Here is a 20847-nt window from a genome sequence, read left to right as displayed (position 1 = left end):
ACCAGGGAGTGGGGATGGAGTACACCAGGGAACAGGGATGGAGTACACCAGGGAACGGGGATGGAGTACACCAGGGAGTGGGAATGGAGTACACAGGGAGCAGGGATGGAGTACACCAGGGAGTGGGGATGGAGTACACCAGGGAGTGGGGATGGAGTACACCAGGGAACAGGGATGGAGTACACCAGGGAGCGGGGATGGAGTACACCAGGGAGTGGGGATGGAGTACACCAGGGAGTGGGGATGGAGTACACCAGGGAACGGGGATGGAGTACACCAGGGAGCAGGGATGGAGTACACCAGGGAATGGGGATGGAGTACACCAGGGAGTGGGGATGGAGTACACCAGGGAACGGGGATGGAGTACACCAGGGAGTGGGGATGGAGTACACCAGGGAGTGGGGATGGAGTACACCAGGGAGTGGGGATGGAGTACACCAGGGAACGGGGATGGAGTACACCAGGGAGCAGGGATGGAGTACACCAGGGAATGGGGATGGAGTACACCAGGGAGTGGGGATGGAGTACACCAGGGAGTGGGAATGGAGTACACAGGGATGGGAACAGGGATGTGGACCACAGTGTCCTGTCCTGGACAGGTGAGGAGGCACCAGTGCTGTTGCTGTGCCTGTTATGGTGGCACTGCTGGGACTGGGACTGGGACTGGGACTGGGACTGGGACTGGGACTGGGACTGGTGTGGGCTGTGCAGGACGGCCCCATCCCATCCCATCCCAGCACAAGTGCAGGGCCAGCTGTCACTGCACTGTCCCCTCACAGCTGACGAGCCTCTCTCCTGCTCCAGCAGCCGGGTTAATGCCATGTCCTGGGAAGCATTTCCCAGCTAACAAACCCTTGTGGCTCCAGGGAGGATGGGATTTTCCAAATCCCCTGCTTACACGCTGCTGACAAGGCACCCTCTGCCTCCGACAGCATTTCATAGCAATATTGACCTTTCCCGATTGTCAGACTTGTCTTATTAAATCCCGAGGTCTTAACTGCCTTTGCACATGCTGGCTGCAGTTTGCACAACACAGCACGTGCCCAGCTTTAATTCAGCTCCTCTCAGCTCTTCCTGCCTCATCCATAGCCCTATTCCAGGGGTGGCTTTGCCCTGGTTCTGCTACAAATTTACCAGGAAACAAATAAAACTGGCAAATGTCCGCTTTCCTTCCTGAGCTCTTTTGGCTTTCAGCATCATGGGATGAGGTGAGGAGTTACCCTGGGCTGCAGGTGATGCCCAGTGCCCCGCAGCTTCCACAGTCCTTGCTCTCTTGGGTCCCTGGGAATGTTGCCTGGTTTTGGGGGAGCCGGGGAGAGGGACTTGTTCTGCTGGGCCACAGCAGTGCCCAGATCCTGCCCTCAGTTCATGCCCCGTCCTGCTGGAATAGCTCTGGCATCATCACAGCCCCACGTGGGGGTCTCAGCTCGTGGCCCCCAGCCCAGCACACACCTTGCTCTCATCTGGCACCTCGTAGGCAGAGCTGTGCTTCTTCATCACCTCCGGAGCCAGCACCTGGAAGCGCCTGCGGAACTGGGTGAGGAGCAATCGATCCGAATACCCTGGGGGCACACAGGAGTGTTGGGGGCTGCACCAGGCTCAGGGCACTGGAACTGGCACGCTGGGGAGGGACCTGCTGGGACATCCTGTGCACAGCAAAGGGCACCAGGGGTGGAGGGGACATGGGGAGCTTCCATGAGAGAGAAACCCCTGCAGAGGGTACTGAGATGAGTTTGAGGTGGCCACATGCCCCCCAGCACCTCGTGTCAGGCAGGACATGCCCCTGGACCTCCTGCACAGCTTCCTCTGCACATGGCATGGGCTGTGGTCATGGTCAGTGCAGGTCCAGCCTGATCCACAGATGCTCCAAGGGGAGCTCCACTGGAGCTGCAGCTACCAAGCTCAGGCATGAGAGGGGCTCAGAACCCATGCAAAAAGCAAGAATAAAAATTGAGGGGATTTCTGAATTGAGGGGATTTCCTTGCCTGCTGGTGAGAAGCAGGTGATGAGCAAAGGCTGGAAGGGCTGAGCCAGGGGCAGGGAGCAGAGGGTGGGACTGGCATGGCCAGGGCAGGGTCTGGACGTACCAACACGGTGGAGCCGCAGGGCATCCAGGAGCTGGGTCCCTTCCAGCTGTGTCCTCAGGGCCACCACATCCAGCTGTGGGGCTGCATCCGGCGGCGCCGGGGGCCAAGGGACCGGCCCTTCCCCACCCATCCCTGGGAGGAGGCAGTGGACAAAGTGCAGCTGGGACCGTCGGAGAAGGTTGGTGAGGGCATCCTGGAGGGCAGCAGAGGTCAGTGGGGATGGAGGGGACAAAGGGTCAGCATGTGCTGGCAGTGGGAAATGCTCCCTGTGCGCCTGCAGGGTGTCTGGGCAGGTGGAGGAGTCAGCTCCGAGTTGGGAGCAGCTCCAGTCAGAGGGGTGAACACGAGTGGTGAGCAGGACCCTTCCTCCTAATGTCCCATGTTTTCAGTTGGTGGCCACAAAAATTACCAGGATTCACAGAATCATGGAATGGCTTGGATTGGAAGGATTAAATATCGTTGTGGTTGAGGGATGCTGGGCAGGGGGTTTGTGAGGCACAGGCAAGACCCCAAAATGGGCTGGTCAGGGAGTCAGCAGAGCGTGAGCCTCATCTCAAGAGTGTTTGGACACCTAATTATGTGTGAGAGCAGCAGGAGCCTGGCCCATGCCCAGCACCGAGGGCTGGTTACTGTCTGAGCGCTTAAGAGGATTAAAGCAGAGAGGTGTGTGTGATGTGTGTGATGTGTGTGATCTGTGTGTGACCTCTGTGTGATCCATGTGTGATCTGTGTGATTTCTGTGTGATCTGTGTGATCCGTGTATGATCTGTGTGTGATCTGTATGTGATCTCTCTGTGTGATGTGTGTGATCTGTGATTTCTGTGTGTGATGTGTGTGATCTGTGTGTGATGTGTGTGATGTGTGTGATCTGTGTGATTTCTGTGTGATCTGTGTGATCCGTGTATGATCTCTGTGTGATCTGTATGTGATCTCTCTGTGTGATATGTGTGATCTGTGTGATTTCTGTGTGATTTCTGTGATCTGTGTGATTTCTGTGTGATCTCTGTGATCTGTGTGATCTGTGTGTGATCTGTATGTGATCTGTATGTGATCTCTGTGCAATCCGTGTGTGATCTGTGTGATCTCTTTGTGATCTGTGTGATCTCTATGATCTCTGTGTGATCTGTGTGATCTGTATGTGATCTGTATATGATTTCTGTGTGATCTCTGTGATGTGTGTGATCTGTGTGATTTCTGTGTGATCTCTGTGTGATCTGTATGTGATCTGTATATGATTTCTGTGTGATCTCTATGTGATCTGCACCTGATCTCTTTGCCTGGGAGGCTCTCCCTGAGGGACAGCAATGCTGGACAGGCCAGCACAGCATCCCCGGTGGCCAAAGCCACAACGGGGATGGCTAGGAGGTCACTGCTGGGGCCTTGGGGCACCCCAGTAAGGGAGTGTGTCCAAGGCAAAGTCCCAGCGTGGGGTCACCATTCTCTGTGCCACGACAGGGGGAGCAGGGTCCCGGCGCCGGCACTCACCGCCTGCAGTTTGATCTGGGCACACACCGACCTCTTCCTCAGGGCGGCGAAGCTGCTGGCGAAGGTTTTCCTCAGGCAGGCGTTGCGGTGCAGGGCGGCCTGGGAGCGCCCCTCCAGCCCGGCCAGGGCTCGGCAGGACAGCGGAGCGCTCGCCCGCGGCTGCACCAGCTGCCGGACCGCGGCTCTGCCGGGACAAACACGCCATGGGGCACCGGGCTCGGCTTCCCAGCTTCTTCTACAGGGGTGCAACACCCACGGCCCCAAATTCGGAACTGGTGCTGCTCTGCACAGTGGAGCAAGATGCTGGGACACCCCCACCCACTGCATCCTCTCTGGTCCGAGCACGGAGCTGTTGGCTGCTGTTAGAGCTTCCCTGGGCTGAAGCCCAAACCGAATGAGTCAGGAATATGCAAGCAGAAGGTTAAAAACCCCTCGTGTTCACAGACACCTGCAGCACTTCAGTTCCTTTTCAATTCCAATTTCGTTTACAAGGTTGCTCAAAGCAGTGGGAAACCCGGGCAGCTGCTGGTGAAGCCTCACGGCTCTGACTTGTGCAGGATGCCCCCAGGCAGGGACACTGTCCATAGAGGAGATTGCTCCAAGCCCTGTCCAACCTGGCCTTGGACACTTCCAAGGGATCCAGGGGCAGCCACGGCTTCTCTGGGCACCCTGTGCCAGAGCCCTCACCTCCCTCCCAGCCAGGAATTCCTTCCCAATATCCCACCTAACCCTGCCCTCTGGCAGTGGGCAGCCATTCCCCCTTGTCCACACAAGGGATGCTTCACACACCCCTCCATCTCCAGAGCTGGGGCAGGTTTGCAGCTCAGAGCAGGGGCATCCCCACCCCCCTCCCAGGGGCACAGGGTTCTCCACTGGTGCCGTGGCACCTCCTGGTACTTACACCGTGGAATTCTGCAGCACCTGGATGGCGTTCTGGGCCGAGAGGTTGAACTTAGCCTTGCTGACCCAGCCCGTGAGGTCGTAGCGCACGGGGGCCGTGCCCAGCTGGTGGCAGATCTCGAAGTGCAGCGTCTGCTCACACCTGCGCAGGTGCCCGTCCCCTGTGACAGCGACAGCACCCCAGGGCCAGCCCAGAGAAAAGCCCAGTGAGGGGTTTAATCGTCCTCATCTCCCAAATTCCCAAAGCCAAATGGTGATGGCAGAGGCTGGGCAGTCGAGCCGAGCCCAACTCACCCTCCTGGTCGGGTCCCTTCGTGGCGAAGTAGGAGCAGAGGCGCTCGAAGGCAGTGCCATCCCCGGAGCCTGGGATCAGCACCTCCTCATCCAGGATCCACAGCAGCCCCCGGCGAGCGGCCCCGGGGCTGCCAGGGAGCACCTGTGGCTGCCAGGGGACACGAGGGCTCTGGGCTCTGGCCACAGCCACGCCAGCCTGCTCTGCTCCCTCTATCCTGCTCCCTCTATCCTGCTCCCACTGCCCAGATGTAGCCCCTACCCCACAGCAGAGCCAGGAGACCCTCCCGACCTGATCCAGCTCTGGACATCACCCTGAGCCCTCCACAGTGACAGTGTCCCAAAGGAGCCCATCATCCCAGGCTGGGAGGGGTGATGGAGTGCAGAGCTTGGTCAGGAAGGGTCCCTGTATTTTAAAGAGCCACAAAGGTCCTGCTGGATGCTGTCCCCTCCCCTGCAACACCTCAGGTTGCTCTGGGACACTCCTCAGGGTCCCGCTCTGCCTCTGGAACCCTCGCTGCTCGGAGCAGCGGGATGCAGAGGGGACAGGGTACCTGGGAGCAGCTCAGGTCGATGATGGACAGCGTGGCCAGTGGAGAACGCTCTGGAAGATCAAAAGACACCTCAACATTTTCCTGGAAAACATCATTTAAAAGCTTGCTTCAGTCGTGGGATGGCATCTGGAAGCCAAGAGCAGATCCACTGGCAGGGGTAAGGAGGAAGGCAGAGGTCCAGCACCAGGGGAGAGGAGCAGCCACCAGAGCTGTGACACAGAGGCATGGCCATGTCTGTCCCCCTGGAATTCCCTATGGAATGCTGCTTCGGGGTGTCAGCCAGGCTGCCTAAATCATATGATTTATGTTATAGTTGAAAAGAATCTCTTGACAAGAAAACAACCAATTACTGAATTCGCAGCTTGCAGGTGTTGTGTCCCTCCCCCCCCCCCCGGGGGCTCCAGGGCTCATCCCAACACCCCCAGCACTGGGAGCCCCCCAGGAAGGGAAGGGAGAGCACGGATGGTCCTTCCTCATGCCTGAACCAGGGGTGCTCAGCAAAAGTTGTGGCTCCAGCATCTCTCCATGGCGACACAGAGCCAAGGGATCCGGCTCTGCGGGCAGAGCAAAGGCAGCAGCGGGGACTCTGTTTCTTCCTACACAGGGCACGTGCCACTGACACCCATGTGGGACCCAGCACTGGCACTGAGGGGCTCACAGAGTGGTCTGGGGCTCACAGGGCCTTGTCCTGCACCATCCTTATCCAGCAGCAAAGCCCAGGCAGGGGGAGCCTGCCGAGCCCTCCGGCATTCCAGGCAGCAATTACATCTTCATCACTAGGGAAGGGCACATCTGTCCTTACTCGGTGATGTGTGTGTTAAACCATGGGAATTCAGTTATTTTCCCAGGGCTAGAGGCATTATGGTAACTCCTTTAAGCCTATAATAAGTTCATCTCTGCCTGTAGGTTTCTCAGCAGCTTATTTCTGCAATAATTTATCATTTTCCTTTCTATTCTCTATTATTCATCACCTGAGGAAAAAGCTGCACCAGCAGAAGGGCACGAAGTCTCCTGAGCTGGAGCAAGTGTATCCCAGGATTCCAGAATGGTTTGGCTTGGGAGGGACCTTAAAAATCATCTCATTCCAACCCCCCTGCCATGGCAGGTTCCACCAAGATGCCAAGAGAGCGTCTTTGGCACATCAGAAATAGCCAAGAGGATTCCAAACTGAGGCAGGGGGTGAAGAGAGAGGCAGCCCAAGCTTCCTGCTCCGTGCAGACCCCCAGTAAAACTCGTGAGTTATTCACCCACACCACGGCGGGACACAGGGATTCCTGGAGACAAAGGCAGCCCCACTCCCTGGTGCTGGGAGCTGCTCCCAGCCCCTGCTCCTCACCTCTCGATACCTCTCCATCTGCCACAGGAAGGTTTTCTCATAGAAGAGGCCCTGCAGCCTCTCCTGGACGTAGTTGTGGCACAGCTCCTCGAAGGTGGCCGCTCGCTCGCTGCGCTGCTGCCGCGGGCTCTGGAAGCCAGGGGTGTCCACCACGGCGATGGAGGCCATGGAGAGGTGCTGGGAGGAGAAGGACCTGGGAAGAGCCACACACACCACCAGGATTTACCCACGGGCAGCAAAGTGGTGCCAGCCAGGCACACGCAGTGCCTGTGCCACAGGAGGGCAGGACACAGGAGTCCCGAGTGCCACTGCAGCCCCAAGGGCCACCGCCATTCCCACACAAAGATTTTCACACAACTTCCTGTTTTTCCAGCAGGGATCAGTCACCTGCTCCATGCTCCCTCTCCTCAGCAGCCCCTGGAGAAGTGGCTGCCACCCCAGCCCCAGTGCCCAGCAGCTCTTTGGTACCTGTTGATGAGTGAGACCACGGCAGCAAAGAGCTCCTCGTAGAGCCCCGAGGCCATTCCCTCCACACACTCCACTCCCGTCATCTTGGGCCCTGGCACAGCGGGAGGGAAGAGCAGGCACACACATTTATTTCCAGCCAAGTTCAGCCTGCTCAGAGCTGAGGTGGGACCTGGGATTCCCTGGATTCAGTGCAGGAGAGCCCACACGGCTCCACAGCGTCGCCCCTGCACATCCCACTCCCCCCGCCTGCCTTCGGCTCCTCTCCTGCCTCACGAGGATTTAAGGAATACAGCTATTGCCATGACAAAGGCCACTTCCTCAGGCTCTCGCTTTTATCAGGAGAACTTGCCGGGCCCAGCTGGAATTCTGCTGCTGCTGAGCATCATGGAATCATCAAGGTTGGAAAAGATCTCCAGGATCATCAAGTCCAACCTTCAAGGAGTGTGGGAAGGCTGACCTGAAACCCAGGCAGTATCTCACCCTCCCACCTTGCACATGCTGGATCTGCCTCCATGAATTAGATCCGTACATTAATTTAAGGTTTGTAGTGGCTCAGCAGCACAATCCCTGATCCAGATCTCCTTGCAGGACACAACACCAGCTCAGCTCCATTCGTGGAGTTTGGGGCTTTTTCCCCATTTTTCTAGCAGAGCTCTCACAGTGTTTAAGCCACATCACTTATCCAAATTCACCTGACTTCATGTGTCCCTAAGGAGGGTCAGGCAGGGGCAGCTGCAGAGGGCAGCGACGTGACACAGTCCAGTTAATGATTTTATTAATATTAACAACCTAATTGGGCCAGAATAACAGGACACGTTGCCTCACCATTCCGTCTCCTACAGAAATAAAGGAAAAAGGGATGGGGCATCCCGGTACCTGGCGGGCTCTCCTCTGCCGGGGGCCGGCCCCGGGCTGTCACCTGCGCCAGGATGTGCCTCAGGTGGTGCTTGAAGACGGCGGTGCCGAGCTCCTCCACGTCGCAGCCCAGCACCTCGGCAGCGCGGCTGGCGCTCTCGAACCTCAGGAACTGCTTCCTGCCAACTGGGGAGGGGGCACGGGGGGCTCAGCCACGGCCAGCTCTGCCTCAGCATCACCAAAAACCTCCCGCCCCCTCCCTCGTGCTGCCCCAAAATCAAAATGATCCGAGGCAAGTCGGGGACCAGGTGAACCACATGACGGATGGGAGCTGATGGGAGCTGATGGGATTACAAACCAATCCCTCGAAATCCGGGATCACCTTTCAGGGTCCCAGCAGTGTTTGCTGTCCCTCCAGCCGGCAGCAAAGGTTCCTCTCCACGAGCAGAGCTCCACACATCGCTCACACCCGGTGATAATGATTCCAGCTTAATGATTAAAATCAATAGGGAAGTAATCTGCAGGATTAATCCTTTTACAGATCCAGGGCAGAAAGGTGTCGTGGAGGCAGCCGGGCAGCACAGCTCAGGAACACGGGGGATGAGCACAAATGGCAGCAGCCAAAGTCACGCAGAGACCTCAGGGTGGCACTTTTGGGTGCTCGGGGGGTGATGAGGAGCTCAGGGGGCTCACAGCTAAAATGGGCCCTTAAAACACAGCTGGTGGCTGGTGGTGGGGAGAGGGTGTGGGATGGAGAGAGAGAGGTGATCACATCCTGGGAAACTCCATGGGGGACCCACTCCTGGCCGAGGGGATGCACAAAGCAGGGCTCGATGCCCGGGGGTGCTTCACAGCACACCCACAAGAGTCAGCCGCCCTCTCCCTTCCCCTTTGATCCTTTCCCAGTATTTCCTATGCTGACTGAAGGACTCCAACATCAAGGGCTGTGCTGGAGCAGGTGGAGGAATTGCCTCAACACTCCAGGCTTTGATTTATTCTTGTTCCCACTTGTTCTTGTCTGAGCTGGCTGGACAGACACTGATTCCTGTCAGACACAAAAGCTCTGCCTGCCAGGGAGTGGAGGGGTTGGGGAGCCAGGGCTGCACAGACCTGGCTGGCATCCCATACTGCCCATTCCAGTATCCCACACTGCCCATTCCAGCAGCCCTGGGACAAACCAGGGAGTCCACTCAGCCCTGGGCATCCCCAGGCACCATTTCACCCTGCATAAACTACAACAAGCAGCAGCTCCACGTGGCCCTCCTGGGTGTGATGTGACCGTGGAAAATTCACTGACTTTAACCTGAAAGGAATTACTTTGGCCCAGGTAATATTTAAGAGAAGCAGAAGGAAAACACAGGGACAGCTCAGCCTCTCCTTCTACAGCCCCAGCCCTTCTCCAAACCACTCAGTGCCCAATTTCCTGGGTCAGAAACAGGGATGCTCCTTTTCCTGCCTTCCAGGACATGATGCCACAGGCGTGGGTCTGTGCAGGAGCTCCTGGGCAACAGCAGCCCCCACGTACCAGCAGCCTGAGCACTCACCCCGGCCTATTGCAGGTGGTCTCACTGACCCCAAAATTGGCCCCTGGCTGTGTGGGTACTCCCATCCCTCCTGCTGCCCTGGTGCCCCTGACCTCTGCATGGTTTTAGGCAGCTCAATGTCCTCCAGCAGGTTCCAGCCCTCCTGCCCTGTGGTTTTCCTCCATCCAGAGGGGTTCAGGAGGTTGGGTTTGCAGCAGCCTCGCTGTGCCATGGGGTTTGCAGTGACTCCTGACCACGACTGACTCCTGACACACCTGTGGCAGCACCAGGAGGGCTGGAATCGCAGCCACCTTCGTTACAGGTGCGTGGTGGGAAGCCCCCAGGGAGCTGGGAGCCACAATGGTTTATTCTGATATCAGCCAGCAAAAGGACAGCGTGGGAGCGAGCGGAACGCCAGCCCCGCTGTGCCCCAAACCTCCCTCCCTCTTACAGAGGCAGCAAATAAATGAAAACGGGATTTTCTGCAGCCCACAAAGGGACTGGAGCACTCAGGTGAATGGTGCCCGGGGTGCCCCGCTGGCCTCCAGCTGCCAGGCTGCTTTCCCACTGAAAGAGCTGCTCTAATACCTTTCAAAGGCAGCGGGGAGGGCTGACACCGGGATGGAGCAGAACGAGCTTTTGAAATTCAACCTTTTCTTCTCAGTGTTTTTGTAGCTGCAAATGCATTTCCCACCCCCAGCCAGGGAGAGGTGGTGCTGTTCCCTCCCGGTTTATTCCCGCACATACTGAACGGGTGAGGAGAGAAGGGAAAAAGGTGCCTTTAGCCCACACTGGGGCCCGTTTAACACGTGCCGGGGCCGTGGCTGTGGATGGGGATGGAGGAGGCGCCCGGCTGAGCTCCTGAATGCCCTGGAAAACGAGTGCCGAGGCTCCCTTCGGCGAGATTTCAAGGAGAGGATTTGGAATACACAACATCAAAGGGCATGAAAGGGGAAGGGAAGAGATGGCTATCGGGAGACAGGTTTAACCACATTAAAAGAGTCGTCGCCCCCACTGAGACTTTTGCTCCATCCGGCTTTGATCCATTTTTTATCCATATTTCCTTTCATTTCTCCCCTTTTGTTGACACACGGTGGGGGAATCAATACCAGAGTGAGTGACACTGAGACATGCTCTGCTTGTTAATCCCACACCCGAGCGCGCTCGGAGCCGCAGCGCTGCCTGGATCCGCTACTCCCATTCCTGTCCCTGCTGCAAGAATTGAGCAGGATTTGTTGGATCCAGCACTCGATTCCCTCCCAGACTGATTTACAGAGGGCTGAGGACAGGATGTGCAGGAAGTCTGAGCAAAGAAAAGCTCCCTGCGATCATTCCTCCACCTGCCCTTGAGCTGGGCACTCCCAAAACGAGACACCTCTCCAAAATCTGCTCTCCTGAAAACTCACAGGGCAGAAGGGCTTCCAAATTTTTTTGGCCAAGAGCCTTCTGACACTCATCAGCCTGTGCCCACAGGGTCATCTATAAAAGCTGGAAGGGCATTAAGGTAGATGGAGATGAGGAAAAAGAACACCAGAAAGAAGGAGAAAAGAGAGCTCACTGTAAGTCATGACAGCATCTATCCTTTTAAAATAATTAATAAATGATTAATGGCATAAATTACCATAAGATGTGTTATGACATGCTGCAGAGACGTTTATAAATGTCTATGGCTTGGTTTATGGCAGCCTTTGTGCAGCCCTCATAAATTGAAGTGTGTAAATCAATGTGGCTGCCTCCAAAATGGGTTAGAGCACGTCCTAAAATAATTTGCAAGGGATAAGGCAATTTCTGCTCGCCCGTATTAACAAAGTCTCTATAAATACAATCTTCATCCAGACTCAGCCTGTTATAATTCAGTTACTGTGGTAGACACTCAAGAGATGATAGCATTAGTGCTACCTGAAGCTGTCCCTTCGTGGTGTCATTGGGGACAACGTGCCAGTGAAGGAGTCACCCACGGGTTCTTCCTAAGGAGCTGGCATGAGGTGACACCCAGCAGCCCCTGCCCTGTCCACATGTGGCAAGGACAAACCTGCTCCAGAAGCCCCCACACGGCAGGACACCAACACCCCCCATCCCACCGTGGAGGAAGAGCAATGAAAAGCTTGGAGCCCCCACAGATGAACAGCCTCGGGATAAGCATCATCCCCACACACCTCCCCATTCCCTGCATCCCAAAAACCCCTGGTCCCCGCCAGGACACGCTCCCTGCCCACTCCAAGCACAGAAACAAGGTGTGAGGGAAGCAGAGGCAGGAGCCCCCATACCTTTGCAGGCTCCAGCAGCTCCCAGGTGGTAGATTCCAGCCAGGATGCGCCACACGGCCGCCTGCTCCTCCGCGGTGATGCCCAGCGTGCCCATGGCAGCCCGGAGCTGGGAGAAGGCCACCGAGGCTCTCTGCTTGTCCTCGGGCTGCAGGGGGAGAGAGCCAGGGGATGTCACTGCCTCTGCTGGGCACTGCGCCCGACAGAAGGGAGAGCGAAACCATCAGGACAGCAAGGAAAGACAGCAAGGGGTTCTCGGAAAATTTGGACAAAGTGGAGAAGCCGCTGGGAGGTTCCTCGGGTGCCTGGTGTTAGGAGCAAGCTGGGTACACCACCTCATCGGACAAGGACACGTAATTCCCGCTTCAGGAGTGTCTACAGAGCAGCAGCTGGAGATGGATGCTTTATATCATGGAATCACCAAATGGTTTGGGTTGGAAGGGACCTTAAAGCTCATCTCGTTCCAAGCCCCTGCCATGGCAGGGACACCTTCCACAGCCCAGGTTGCCCATCCAGCCCCGTCCCCTCACTCCTCACCAAACACACCTGCCCAGAGCTGAGCAGCTCCCAGCCACCAGCAGGGCCTCACCTGCCACCTCCCACCACAGACAGCCCCTCCTGCAGTCCCTGAGCTGGGGCTGCTCCATGGGGCCAGGAGCCACCAGCTCCAGCGGGCAGCATCCCTCCTTGGCAAGGACCAGGGAAAACCATCCGTGCTGGGATGGCAAATCCCCAGCAATCAGAGTTGTGAAAGGAGGGGAAAACCCCATCTCTGAACACAAGCCTGCTGCATCAGCAGGGTGAGGACTTCGCTGTGCCCTCCCTGGAGCTGCTGCTCCAGCAGGAGATTCCTTTGGCTGCCGAGGCGGAGCAGGAGCTCCCTAATGAAGATGGAATATTGGATTCATCAATAGATGATGTAACTGCAAATTGCTGCAATTCATCCCCGTGCTTTGGCTCGTGGACAATCTGCTGGGGCTCTGCAAACAGCTCAGACTAATAAGGGGCTGGGGCTGGGAATCAGCTGTGGAGCTTTAACCCCTGAAATTCACCTTCTGCGCTGCCCAAAAGGATGCTCTTGCCGCTGGGAGTTGCTGCTGCAGGGGATCATTGGGTGTAGGTGACCCTGGAGCAGCAGGATGTGTTCCCAGGGTGGCTGTGGCATGTGGAAAAACCCAAGCAGAGATCCCAGGCAGGGCAGCCACAGTCCCAGCAGCTCCCCTGTGGCTGTCAGAGGGGTGCTGGGGGCTGTTCAGGCAGCCCCTTCCTCACATCTCAACATTCCCTCCCTCCCCTCCATGCTCCCAGCACAGTGGCATCATCACGAGTCACCCACCCAGCAGCCAGGGACTCCTCTAACTGGGGGTGACAAAGGGGGTGCCCTGCAGCAACCCACGGCAGAGGGGCACAGGACTCCAGCATTTCCCTCTCCCTACCTTTGTGAACGGTTTGATCCCAAAGGAATTGCTCTCAGCCACCTGGTGCAGGTGCAGCATCGTCCTGGGAGTAGGCACAGAAAAAGAGAGTCAAGCTCCCCCCTTGCCTGCCCCCAGCACCCCCAGCCCCCTTTACAGCACCATCGGAGGGACCTGGATGGGACAGGCCACCACAGCACTGCCCTGTGCAGGGACATGAGCTGGCACACCAGGAGCCTTCACTGGGGACACAGCTTGGGTGGAACCAGAAGTGAGAGGGAAAGGGATCTCTATCTCATTTATCACCCCAATTTCAGCTTTAGTGGAGGGGCAAAAAAGCACCAGGAAACACCCTCCTTTCACAGAAAATCTCTCTGTGTGCAGAAAGATCCCTGCAGCCCCACTAATGCAATTGCTCTCACAATCTCTCATCAGGGGCGGTCTCAAAACCATTGATGGAGGGAATTTGGGTATAAAGGGGGAATCCCTGGACAACCCAGGGCTGTGGGAGCCTCACACCCACCTCTCTGCCACATCCAGCCCCGCCAGCAGCAGAGGGAAGATGTTGAAGCTGCTCTCTCCGTCAGGCTGCTGGGCAATGCGGGCCCTCTCCAGCAGCAAGGTCTGGGGAGGGAAAAGGGGACAGGGAGATGAGGAGATGCTCATGGGACCTGCCAGGGAGGGGCTGGATTTCTCCTTGCAGGGACTCAGCTGGATTTGGGGGCTGTGCAAGCAGGAGCTGAATCATGCCCCAGGCACCAAGGGGCAACGCTTCAGTGCATGAGAGCAACACCCATGGTCCCTCTGAGCTTCCAGAGGTCTGTGCAGTGCCACGGCCCCAGGAAGATGCTGCAGGGTCGGGATAAGTCATTGCCTGGGCTTAGGATAAGCCCAGCTCAGCTCCAGCCTTGCCGAAGGCGTTCAGTACCAGCACTGGGGCCAGGAATGAGTCTCTGCAGAGCTGGGGGTCCCCATCCCAGACTGTCCCATGGACATCCCAGGATGGTTCCAGTGGTACTAATGGGGACATCCCCACTCCTGCACAAGGACAGCTCTCCCGGGCCACCGGCTCCCTGCGGGTGCCCAGGGCAGAGCAGGGACAGCAGTGGGAAGCCCTGGTGCTCCCCAGGAGCAGACAAGGCTCCAGCCCTCTCCTCCCTCAGACAAGGCCCAGAGGCACGGGCAGCTCTGATTAAAGAGCCTTTGATAAGAGCCCTGACGGTGATAAAAGCCCTCTGAGGCTCAGCTCCAGGCGGCCGTGAGGTGCTGCTAATGAAACGCTGAATTATACATTTCCTCATCAACATTTCATCTCAGCATTGCCCCGAGCTCCCTGCCAGGGATGGGGACAGGCTGGGGGACCCTGCCACGCTGCTGACAGAGCTTCTGCTCAGGGGCCATTTGGTCACCCCTGGTTTAGGAGCAGGGAGGGGAGCAGGGAGGGGAGCAGGGAGGGGAGCAGAGCGTCGCTCCTCATGCCCAGCCTGGCTGGGAAGCGCAGCACAGGAGTGGCTCATCCCCACCCCAAGGACCCCCATTTTCAGCCACAGCCCTCCCATCCCACCAGGTGACAGGTACCTGGAGGTGTGCAGCAGTGACCTGGCCGGTGGCACTGAAATCCAGCGACAGGACCATGGAGAAGCGCGTGGAGCTGCTGCTGTGGCTGGTGGTCACCGAGCCAAAGGCTCCCAGGACTGTGAACATCGCCTGGATCTTCTCCACTGCAAAACCACCACCAGAGCCCCCTCAACCCCCCTGCAGCTCTGGAGGAGTCATCTCCTCCTGCCTCACCTCTGCCTGCTCCTCCCAGGGTCTGTCCCAGCACTGGGGAACTGGCCAGGCATGGGGCCAACATCCCACACCGGCTGTACGCTGACAGGAAGGGGATGTGCCAGCCTGCCCAGCCTGCCCACTCTGTTCCAGGCCACCCCTCAGTCCTTTGCGAGAGCACAGGGTACCCAAGAGAGCTACAAAATCCAGCCATGCCCTCTGAAGCCACTGCCTGCTGAGCAATGCTCCCTCCTGCATCACCAGTAACCCGAGCAGGTGGGAAAGCGCTGCCCCAAGCACCGGAGTCATTCGAGTAATTCCCTCCTGCTGCTCACGCCGGTGTTTGTCAAAACAGCAAATCTCTTGAGTCTGGGACGGGGACAGTGGCAGTCGTGGCCACACCGGCTGCTTAGGAGCCACCGCAGGGGAAACAAATCAGGCCACGATTGGTGTGTCCCCAGCCTGCCCCCTCCATGTGCTGCCTCGGCCCAGCATCCAGTGCCATCCCTGCCCCTACCCGAGACCCTGCCCCTACCTGAGACCCTGCCCGTACCCGAGATCCTGCCCCTACCCGAGATCCTGCCCCTACCCGAGATCCTGCCCCTACCCGAGACCCTGCCCCTACCTGAGACCCTGCCGTCCAGGCTGCCCGCTGTGCCCACCAGGTACTCCAGGGCACTCTGGCAGCACCGGGTCCTGCCGGCCCCGCTGTGCCCCAGCGGGACGATGGCCTGGTCCTGCCGCTGCATCAGCAGGTTCCTGTAGGCTCGGTGTGCCAGCGAGCAGATGTGCGGGGGAAGGTTGTCCCGCTTGCCCCTGGGAACCTGCGGGCAGGGAGAGAGTGGCAGAGCACATCCCAAACAGGAGAAAATCCTGAAAGCATTCACACCTCAGGGTGCAGAACCCCCGAGACTGTGTCCTCAGAGCACCCCCAGCCCCAAAACCAAGCACCCTCAGAGCATTCCTGGCCATCAGTATCTTCAGAGCATCTTCCTCCCAGAACATCCCCGGTCCTGAGTGTCCCCAGAGCATTCCCAAGTCCCAAACGTCCTTAGAGCATCCCAAATCCCAAACATCCCCAGAGCAACCCGGGTCCCGAGTGTCCCAGAGCAACCACAGTCCTGAACGTCCCCTGAGCATCCCCGGTCCCGAACGTCCCCTGAGCATCCCCGGTCCTGAACGTCCCCCGAGCATCCCCGGTCCTGAACGTCCCCTGAGCATCCCCGGTCCTGAACATCCCCCGAGCATCCCCGGTCCTGAACGTCCCCTGAGCATCCCCGGTCCTGAACGTCCCCAGAGCATCCCCGGTCCTGAACGTCCCCAGAGCGTCCCCGGTCCCGGCTGTCCCCGCACTGTGACGGTCTCACGGTGCCATCTGCCGGCCCCGCCGCGCCCGGCGCCCTCCGCCACTGTTCCCAGGGGGGTTGGTGGCCGCTTCCCACGGGAGATCCCGCCGCCCCAGGTCCCCTCTCTCACCTTCGCGGCACTGCCGGCGGGCGCGGGGCCGGTGGCGATGGCCACCAGGCTGGGCCCCGCGTAGGTGCAGGGCAGGCGGGCGCGGAAGCGCTGCCGCAGCGTGTTCATGACGCTGCACTCGTTGAGGCTGATGAGCGCCGCCAGATCCTCGGCCTGGTCCAGGCTGGGGGGGTTGGTCTGCGGGACGAGAGGCAGAGACCCCTCGAGCTCTGCTGTCACGGCAGGGCTGTGCCAGCCCCGCTGCAACCGCGACACCTCGGGCACAGCCAGAAGCAGAAGCATCATTGTGCCCGGGCACTGTCCTGCACTGGGACTCTCGTCCCTGCACCAGCCCAGGCTGGGGAGGGGGCTCACCCTCTGCACGCTGTCCTCGTCCACCTCGGTGACAGTGCCGTCCTCGTCCCGGCGCACTCTCACCCTCCCCACCGGCAGCTCTGGTGTCCCCACGTCTGGCTTCAGCTGTGTGGCTGAACGAGAGGCTGGTGAGCATCCCTGGAGTGGGGCAGCCCAGGGCAGAGCTGGCTATGGCATGGGGAGAGGCCAAGGGGCCAAATCCAACCCTGGCCCCAGCGGGGCACAGCCGGGCACGGCACCCGGAGCCTGCCCTGCTCCCGACACGTCTCATCCCCGGCGCTGGAAAGCCAGGGCAGAGGGAGGAGAGTTACCGAGCGTGAACCCGTCCTGCTGGAGCAGCCAGACCTTCTCTGCTTCGTACCAAACGTCTTTCGGAGCCTGCAGGGAGGAGAGAGGGGAATTGGGCAGGAGCAGGAGGAAAACTGAGCTGAACAAAATTGCCTTTGCCCCACGGACAGGGACAATTTCACACTCCTGCCCCTCTGCTGCCCATCCAGGCCTGGGGCCACCTTCCTGCCAGGCCCAGCCCAGCCCAGCCCAGCCCAGGGGAATGGGAAGAGCTGCATGAAACCAGAAAACTTCATCAGGGCCCCAAAACCCCAGATAACACCCCGACACATTACCTGGTCCTTGTCCGTGCTCTCGCCTGATGTCTCTTTATCCTGGTCCTTTTCCGTGTTCTTGCTCATCTCTTTGCTCTTTCCCGATGTTTCTTTAGCCTGGTCCTTGTCTGTGCTCTTGCCAATCCCTTTGCTCTCCTTCAGCATCTCTTTACCCTTTCCCAGCTCTTCCTTCACCTTCCCCACCTCTTTTCCCACATCTGTGGACTTCTCTTGGATTCCTCCTGGCTCCCCCTTGAGCCCCTCTGACTTGCTTGTGGTTTTTTCAGGCTTTTTGATCTCCCTTGGCTCCTTCTTGCCACCTCCAACATCTTTCTTCATCTTCTCTGGCTCTTTCCTGGCTGACAACAGCTCCCTCTGGGCTTTCACCTTGGCTGGGGGCTCCTCGTGCCTCGGGGGTGTCCCCTTCTCCTTCTTGGTGCTCTTGGGGTCTGTCCCCTTGGGCGTGTCCCCTTCCTTCACTGGGACTTTGTTGCCACGCTGGGAGCCCTGGCTGGATGCAGGGGCTGGAGCTGGGGGGCTGCCCCCCAGGCAAGGGTCCTTAGGGGTCTTCCCAGGGCAGAATGGCTTTCCCACCTTGGGAGCCCCTGGACGAGGGGTCTCTGATGGTTTGGAGGAAGCCTCTGCTGTTTTGGGAGATGTTTCTGCTGGTTTTGAGGACGTCTCTGCTGGTTTGCAGGGGGTCTCTGCTCTTTTTGGGGGTGCCTCCACCAGTCTGGGAGCAGGTGCTGCTGTTTTGAGGGATGCTTCTGCTTTTTTGGGGGGTGTCTCTGCTGGTTTTCGGGGGGTCTCTGCTCTTTTTGGGGGTGTCTCTGCTGGTTTGGGGGCAGGCACTGCTGGGCCAGGTGCAGGGGCCGGGTTTTTGCTGAGGATGGTCCCCGGCACAGCCTTCTCAGGGGGCAGCTCCTTGTGGGGGGGGGCTGTGACCCCCTTGCCCCCCTGCCCCTCAGCCTTCAGCCCGTTCCGCAGTGGCCCCTCGCTGGCCCCCCCTCCTCGGGCAGCAGGGCCGTCCCCGGCTCGGGCCTCGCCGTCCCTCCCCACGGGCTGCCAAGCAAAGGAGAGGAGCCGGCTGTGACACCTGGGGACACCCGGGCACATCCAGCCCCCCGGTGCTGCGTGGGGTCCCTCAGTGCTCACCTCCTCCTTGGTGCCCACCCTGCTCTCCTTCCTCCGCCGCGCCGCCTTGGCCTCCTGCTCGGTCTCCCGCACGAGCTGCTTGATGAACCCCCCAGGGATGACCGACAGGAGCAGGGGCGGTGCAGACGGGGGCGGCCCCCGGTCCTCGTCACGGATCTGTTTGTGGGAGCAGAGGTGGGTCACGGGGCAGGCACAGAGACAGGAGCCAGCACATCCCGTTAGTGGCAGCAGCACCCTGCTCAGGCTGAGGCACTGCCCAGGCTCCCACCGAGGCCACGGAGCACCCGTGGGCACCAGGCTGGGTCAGGGATGCTGTGGGAGCAGAAGAACTGAGAAGAAAAGCTCAGAGAGAAGTGCCCAAGTTGGTGCAGCCCCTGAAGGCTGGCACAGCAGGAGCCCACGAGCGCTGCCAGCTCTGCTCTGTGCCAGCAGCCCCGGCACGGCCACAGGAGGAACCATCCTGGCTGCAGCCAGGCAAGAAGCAGCTCCAGCATCACCGCAGCCACATGCAGCCCTGCAGGTCCCTCCAAGCCAGGCTCCAAGCCAAAACCAGCCCCACTTCCTGCAGCTTTCCCAGCAGCAGCACCAGCATCAAACCCTGCGGCCGCCTGCCAGGCTCACCCAGGCAGGCAAAAATCACTCAAACCAGAACACTGAGGCTGTGAAGGAGCCCAGAGCCTGGGGGTCAGAGCACAAGGGAGTGCACAGGGAGCTGTGGGGATGCGACCCCGGGGGCTGCTGCAGTGACACCCCCCCAGCACTGAGCCCCCGGGCAGCCCGAGCACCCAGCCCCGAAACACCACCAGTGCCAGCCTGGACCGAGACTTCCCTTCTGCTCCCAGAGCGCGAGGCGCGAGGAGATGGCCATGGTGGCGGCGAGGCAGGACGGTGCTGTGCGGAGACACGTGGGGACACACCGCGCAGAGAGAGAGGAGAGAGTTAGCCAGGGGCTGCCGCTGGCCCCAGAGCTGTGCCACGCCGGCAGCACCGCGACCTTGCCGGGCATTGCCCACCTGAGCTCGCGGTACGGCAGGGGACGGGTGGTGTGGCAGTGTTGGGGGGGACACGGCCACCAGCGGCCACCTCCAGCCCTGGCAGCGATCAGGCAGCGTGGCGAGGTGGTGGCACACAGGGTTGGTGGCACGGGGGTGATGGTGGGACCCCACGGCCCCAGGCTGGGTGGCCGCAGGAGCCCGTCCGTGCCCCACTTGGGGCTGACCCCGGCTTCACCTGTCGGGATCATTCATGCACCGAGCGCGTCGGGGCTCGCCCGGCCCTGCTGCGCTCCCCGGCAGCCGCATCTCCTTGTACAGTAAAGGGCAGGAGCGGCCAGGAGCGGGCTGGGGAATGTCACTTGCCTTCCCGGGCGGCTGCCCCGAGCGCCACGTGGCCTCAGGGACCGGCGCTGCCCCCGCGCTGTCCCCCCAGCCGGGCTCCCCGGCCCCGGCAGAAGTGGCCCCGATGGCACCGCAGAGCCCGGAGGGGGCGAGCGACAGGGCATTGTCACCCCCCGGCCGGAGCGGGACCCTCCGTCCTGCCCGGCACACGGGGAAAATGAGGCACGGAGGGGACGTGCCTTGACCAAGCACCCGGGATGGCACCGGGGGACCCCGGGACCACCAACACCAGCACTGCGCTCCCTCCGCTCAGGATGCAGCCCCAGCTGGGCCGCGGGCGCTTGGGTCTGGTCCTTATTTGGGACCCGCTGCCACCCTGGTGCGTGCCACGAGCCGAGGCCATTGAGGGGTCCCCAGCCACCACCCTGCACAGGGCAGGGAGCACCGTCCCCAGCCCCGCTCCATCGCTGCCCTGCCGTGCTCCTTCCTTTCCGCAGCGCAGCCGCCCTCGGAGCCGGGGCTTGCCTCTATCGCCATCCATTCCCAACTAAAAATAACCCTCCCGGCCCAGGGGCACCGACCGGACCCGGACCCCCACCCAGAGCCCCCCCCGAGCGCCGGTACCTGGTGGGGGCGGTGGGAGCAGGGAGCTGATGTCCCACACCAGCACCGGGCTCCGCGGGACCCCGGCGAGCCGAGAGCGGCGGCGGCGGCAGCGCGGGGAGCGCCGAGAGGGTCAGCAGCCGCCTCCCCCCGCCCCCGCCGCGGTGGCAGCTGAGGTGACACATGTCACTGCTAAAAATACCCGCGGCGGTGGCACCGGGGCCTCGGCTGGGGAGAGGCACCGCGGGGCCCTCCTGTTCCTTGGCCTCTGCACCGGCTGGGACACGCGTGTCACCTGTGCTCTCCTCAGCCCACGTGTGTCACCCGTGCCCCCACACACACACTGTTTGTGTCCCCCCCCCGGTGCACACCG

General features: G+C 59.9%; 1 protein-coding gene across 4 annotated transcripts in view; it reads right to left on the bottom strand.

The window, feature by feature from the left end:
- MYO18B (myosin XVIIIB) overlaps positions 1 to 20629 on the bottom strand; it is a 55824-nt gene extending 35195 nt beyond the window's left edge. For all 4 annotated transcript variants that reach the window (XM_082293656.1, XM_082293657.1, XM_082293658.1 and 1 more), the window contains exons 1-21: positions 20496 to 20629; positions 19366 to 19425; positions 18535 to 18692; positions 17401 to 18441; positions 17089 to 17155; positions 16778 to 16890; positions 16424 to 16600; positions 15573 to 15771; positions 14756 to 14898; positions 13701 to 13801; positions 13199 to 13262; positions 11766 to 11910; positions 7997 to 8161; positions 7121 to 7211; positions 6653 to 6845; positions 5317 to 5397; positions 4766 to 4913; positions 4473 to 4632; positions 3572 to 3755; positions 2088 to 2280; positions 1453 to 1562 (exon numbers count right to left, since the gene is read on the bottom strand). In XM_082293656.1, the coding sequence (XP_082149782.1) occupies positions 1453 to 1562; positions 2088 to 2280; positions 3572 to 3755; positions 4473 to 4632; positions 4766 to 4913; positions 5317 to 5397; positions 6653 to 6845; positions 7121 to 7211; positions 7997 to 8161; positions 11766 to 11910; positions 13199 to 13262; positions 13701 to 13801; positions 14756 to 14898; positions 15573 to 15771; positions 16424 to 16600; positions 16778 to 16890; positions 17089 to 17155; positions 17401 to 18441; positions 18535 to 18692; positions 19366 to 19402 (3570 nt within the window). In that variant the 5' untranslated portion in view covers positions 19403 to 19425; positions 20496 to 20629. The remainder of the gene's footprint in view (positions 1 to 1452; positions 1563 to 2087; positions 2281 to 3571; positions 3756 to 4472; positions 4633 to 4765; positions 4914 to 5316; positions 5398 to 6652; positions 6846 to 7120; positions 7212 to 7996; positions 8162 to 11765; positions 11911 to 13198; positions 13263 to 13700; positions 13802 to 14755; positions 14899 to 15572; positions 15772 to 16423; positions 16601 to 16777; positions 16891 to 17088; positions 17156 to 17400; positions 18442 to 18534; positions 18693 to 19365; positions 19426 to 20495) is intronic.
- Positions 20630 to 20847: the final 218 nt, after the last annotated feature.

This window comes from Coloeus monedula (genome assembly GCF_965178545.1).
Source record: "Coloeus monedula genome assembly, chromosome: 18".
NCBI classification, from domain to species: domain Eukaryota; kingdom Metazoa; phylum Chordata; class Aves; order Passeriformes; family Corvidae; genus Coloeus; species Coloeus monedula.
Note: the sequence above shows the minus strand (reverse complement) of the source record. Positions and strands in the feature narration are given on the sequence as shown.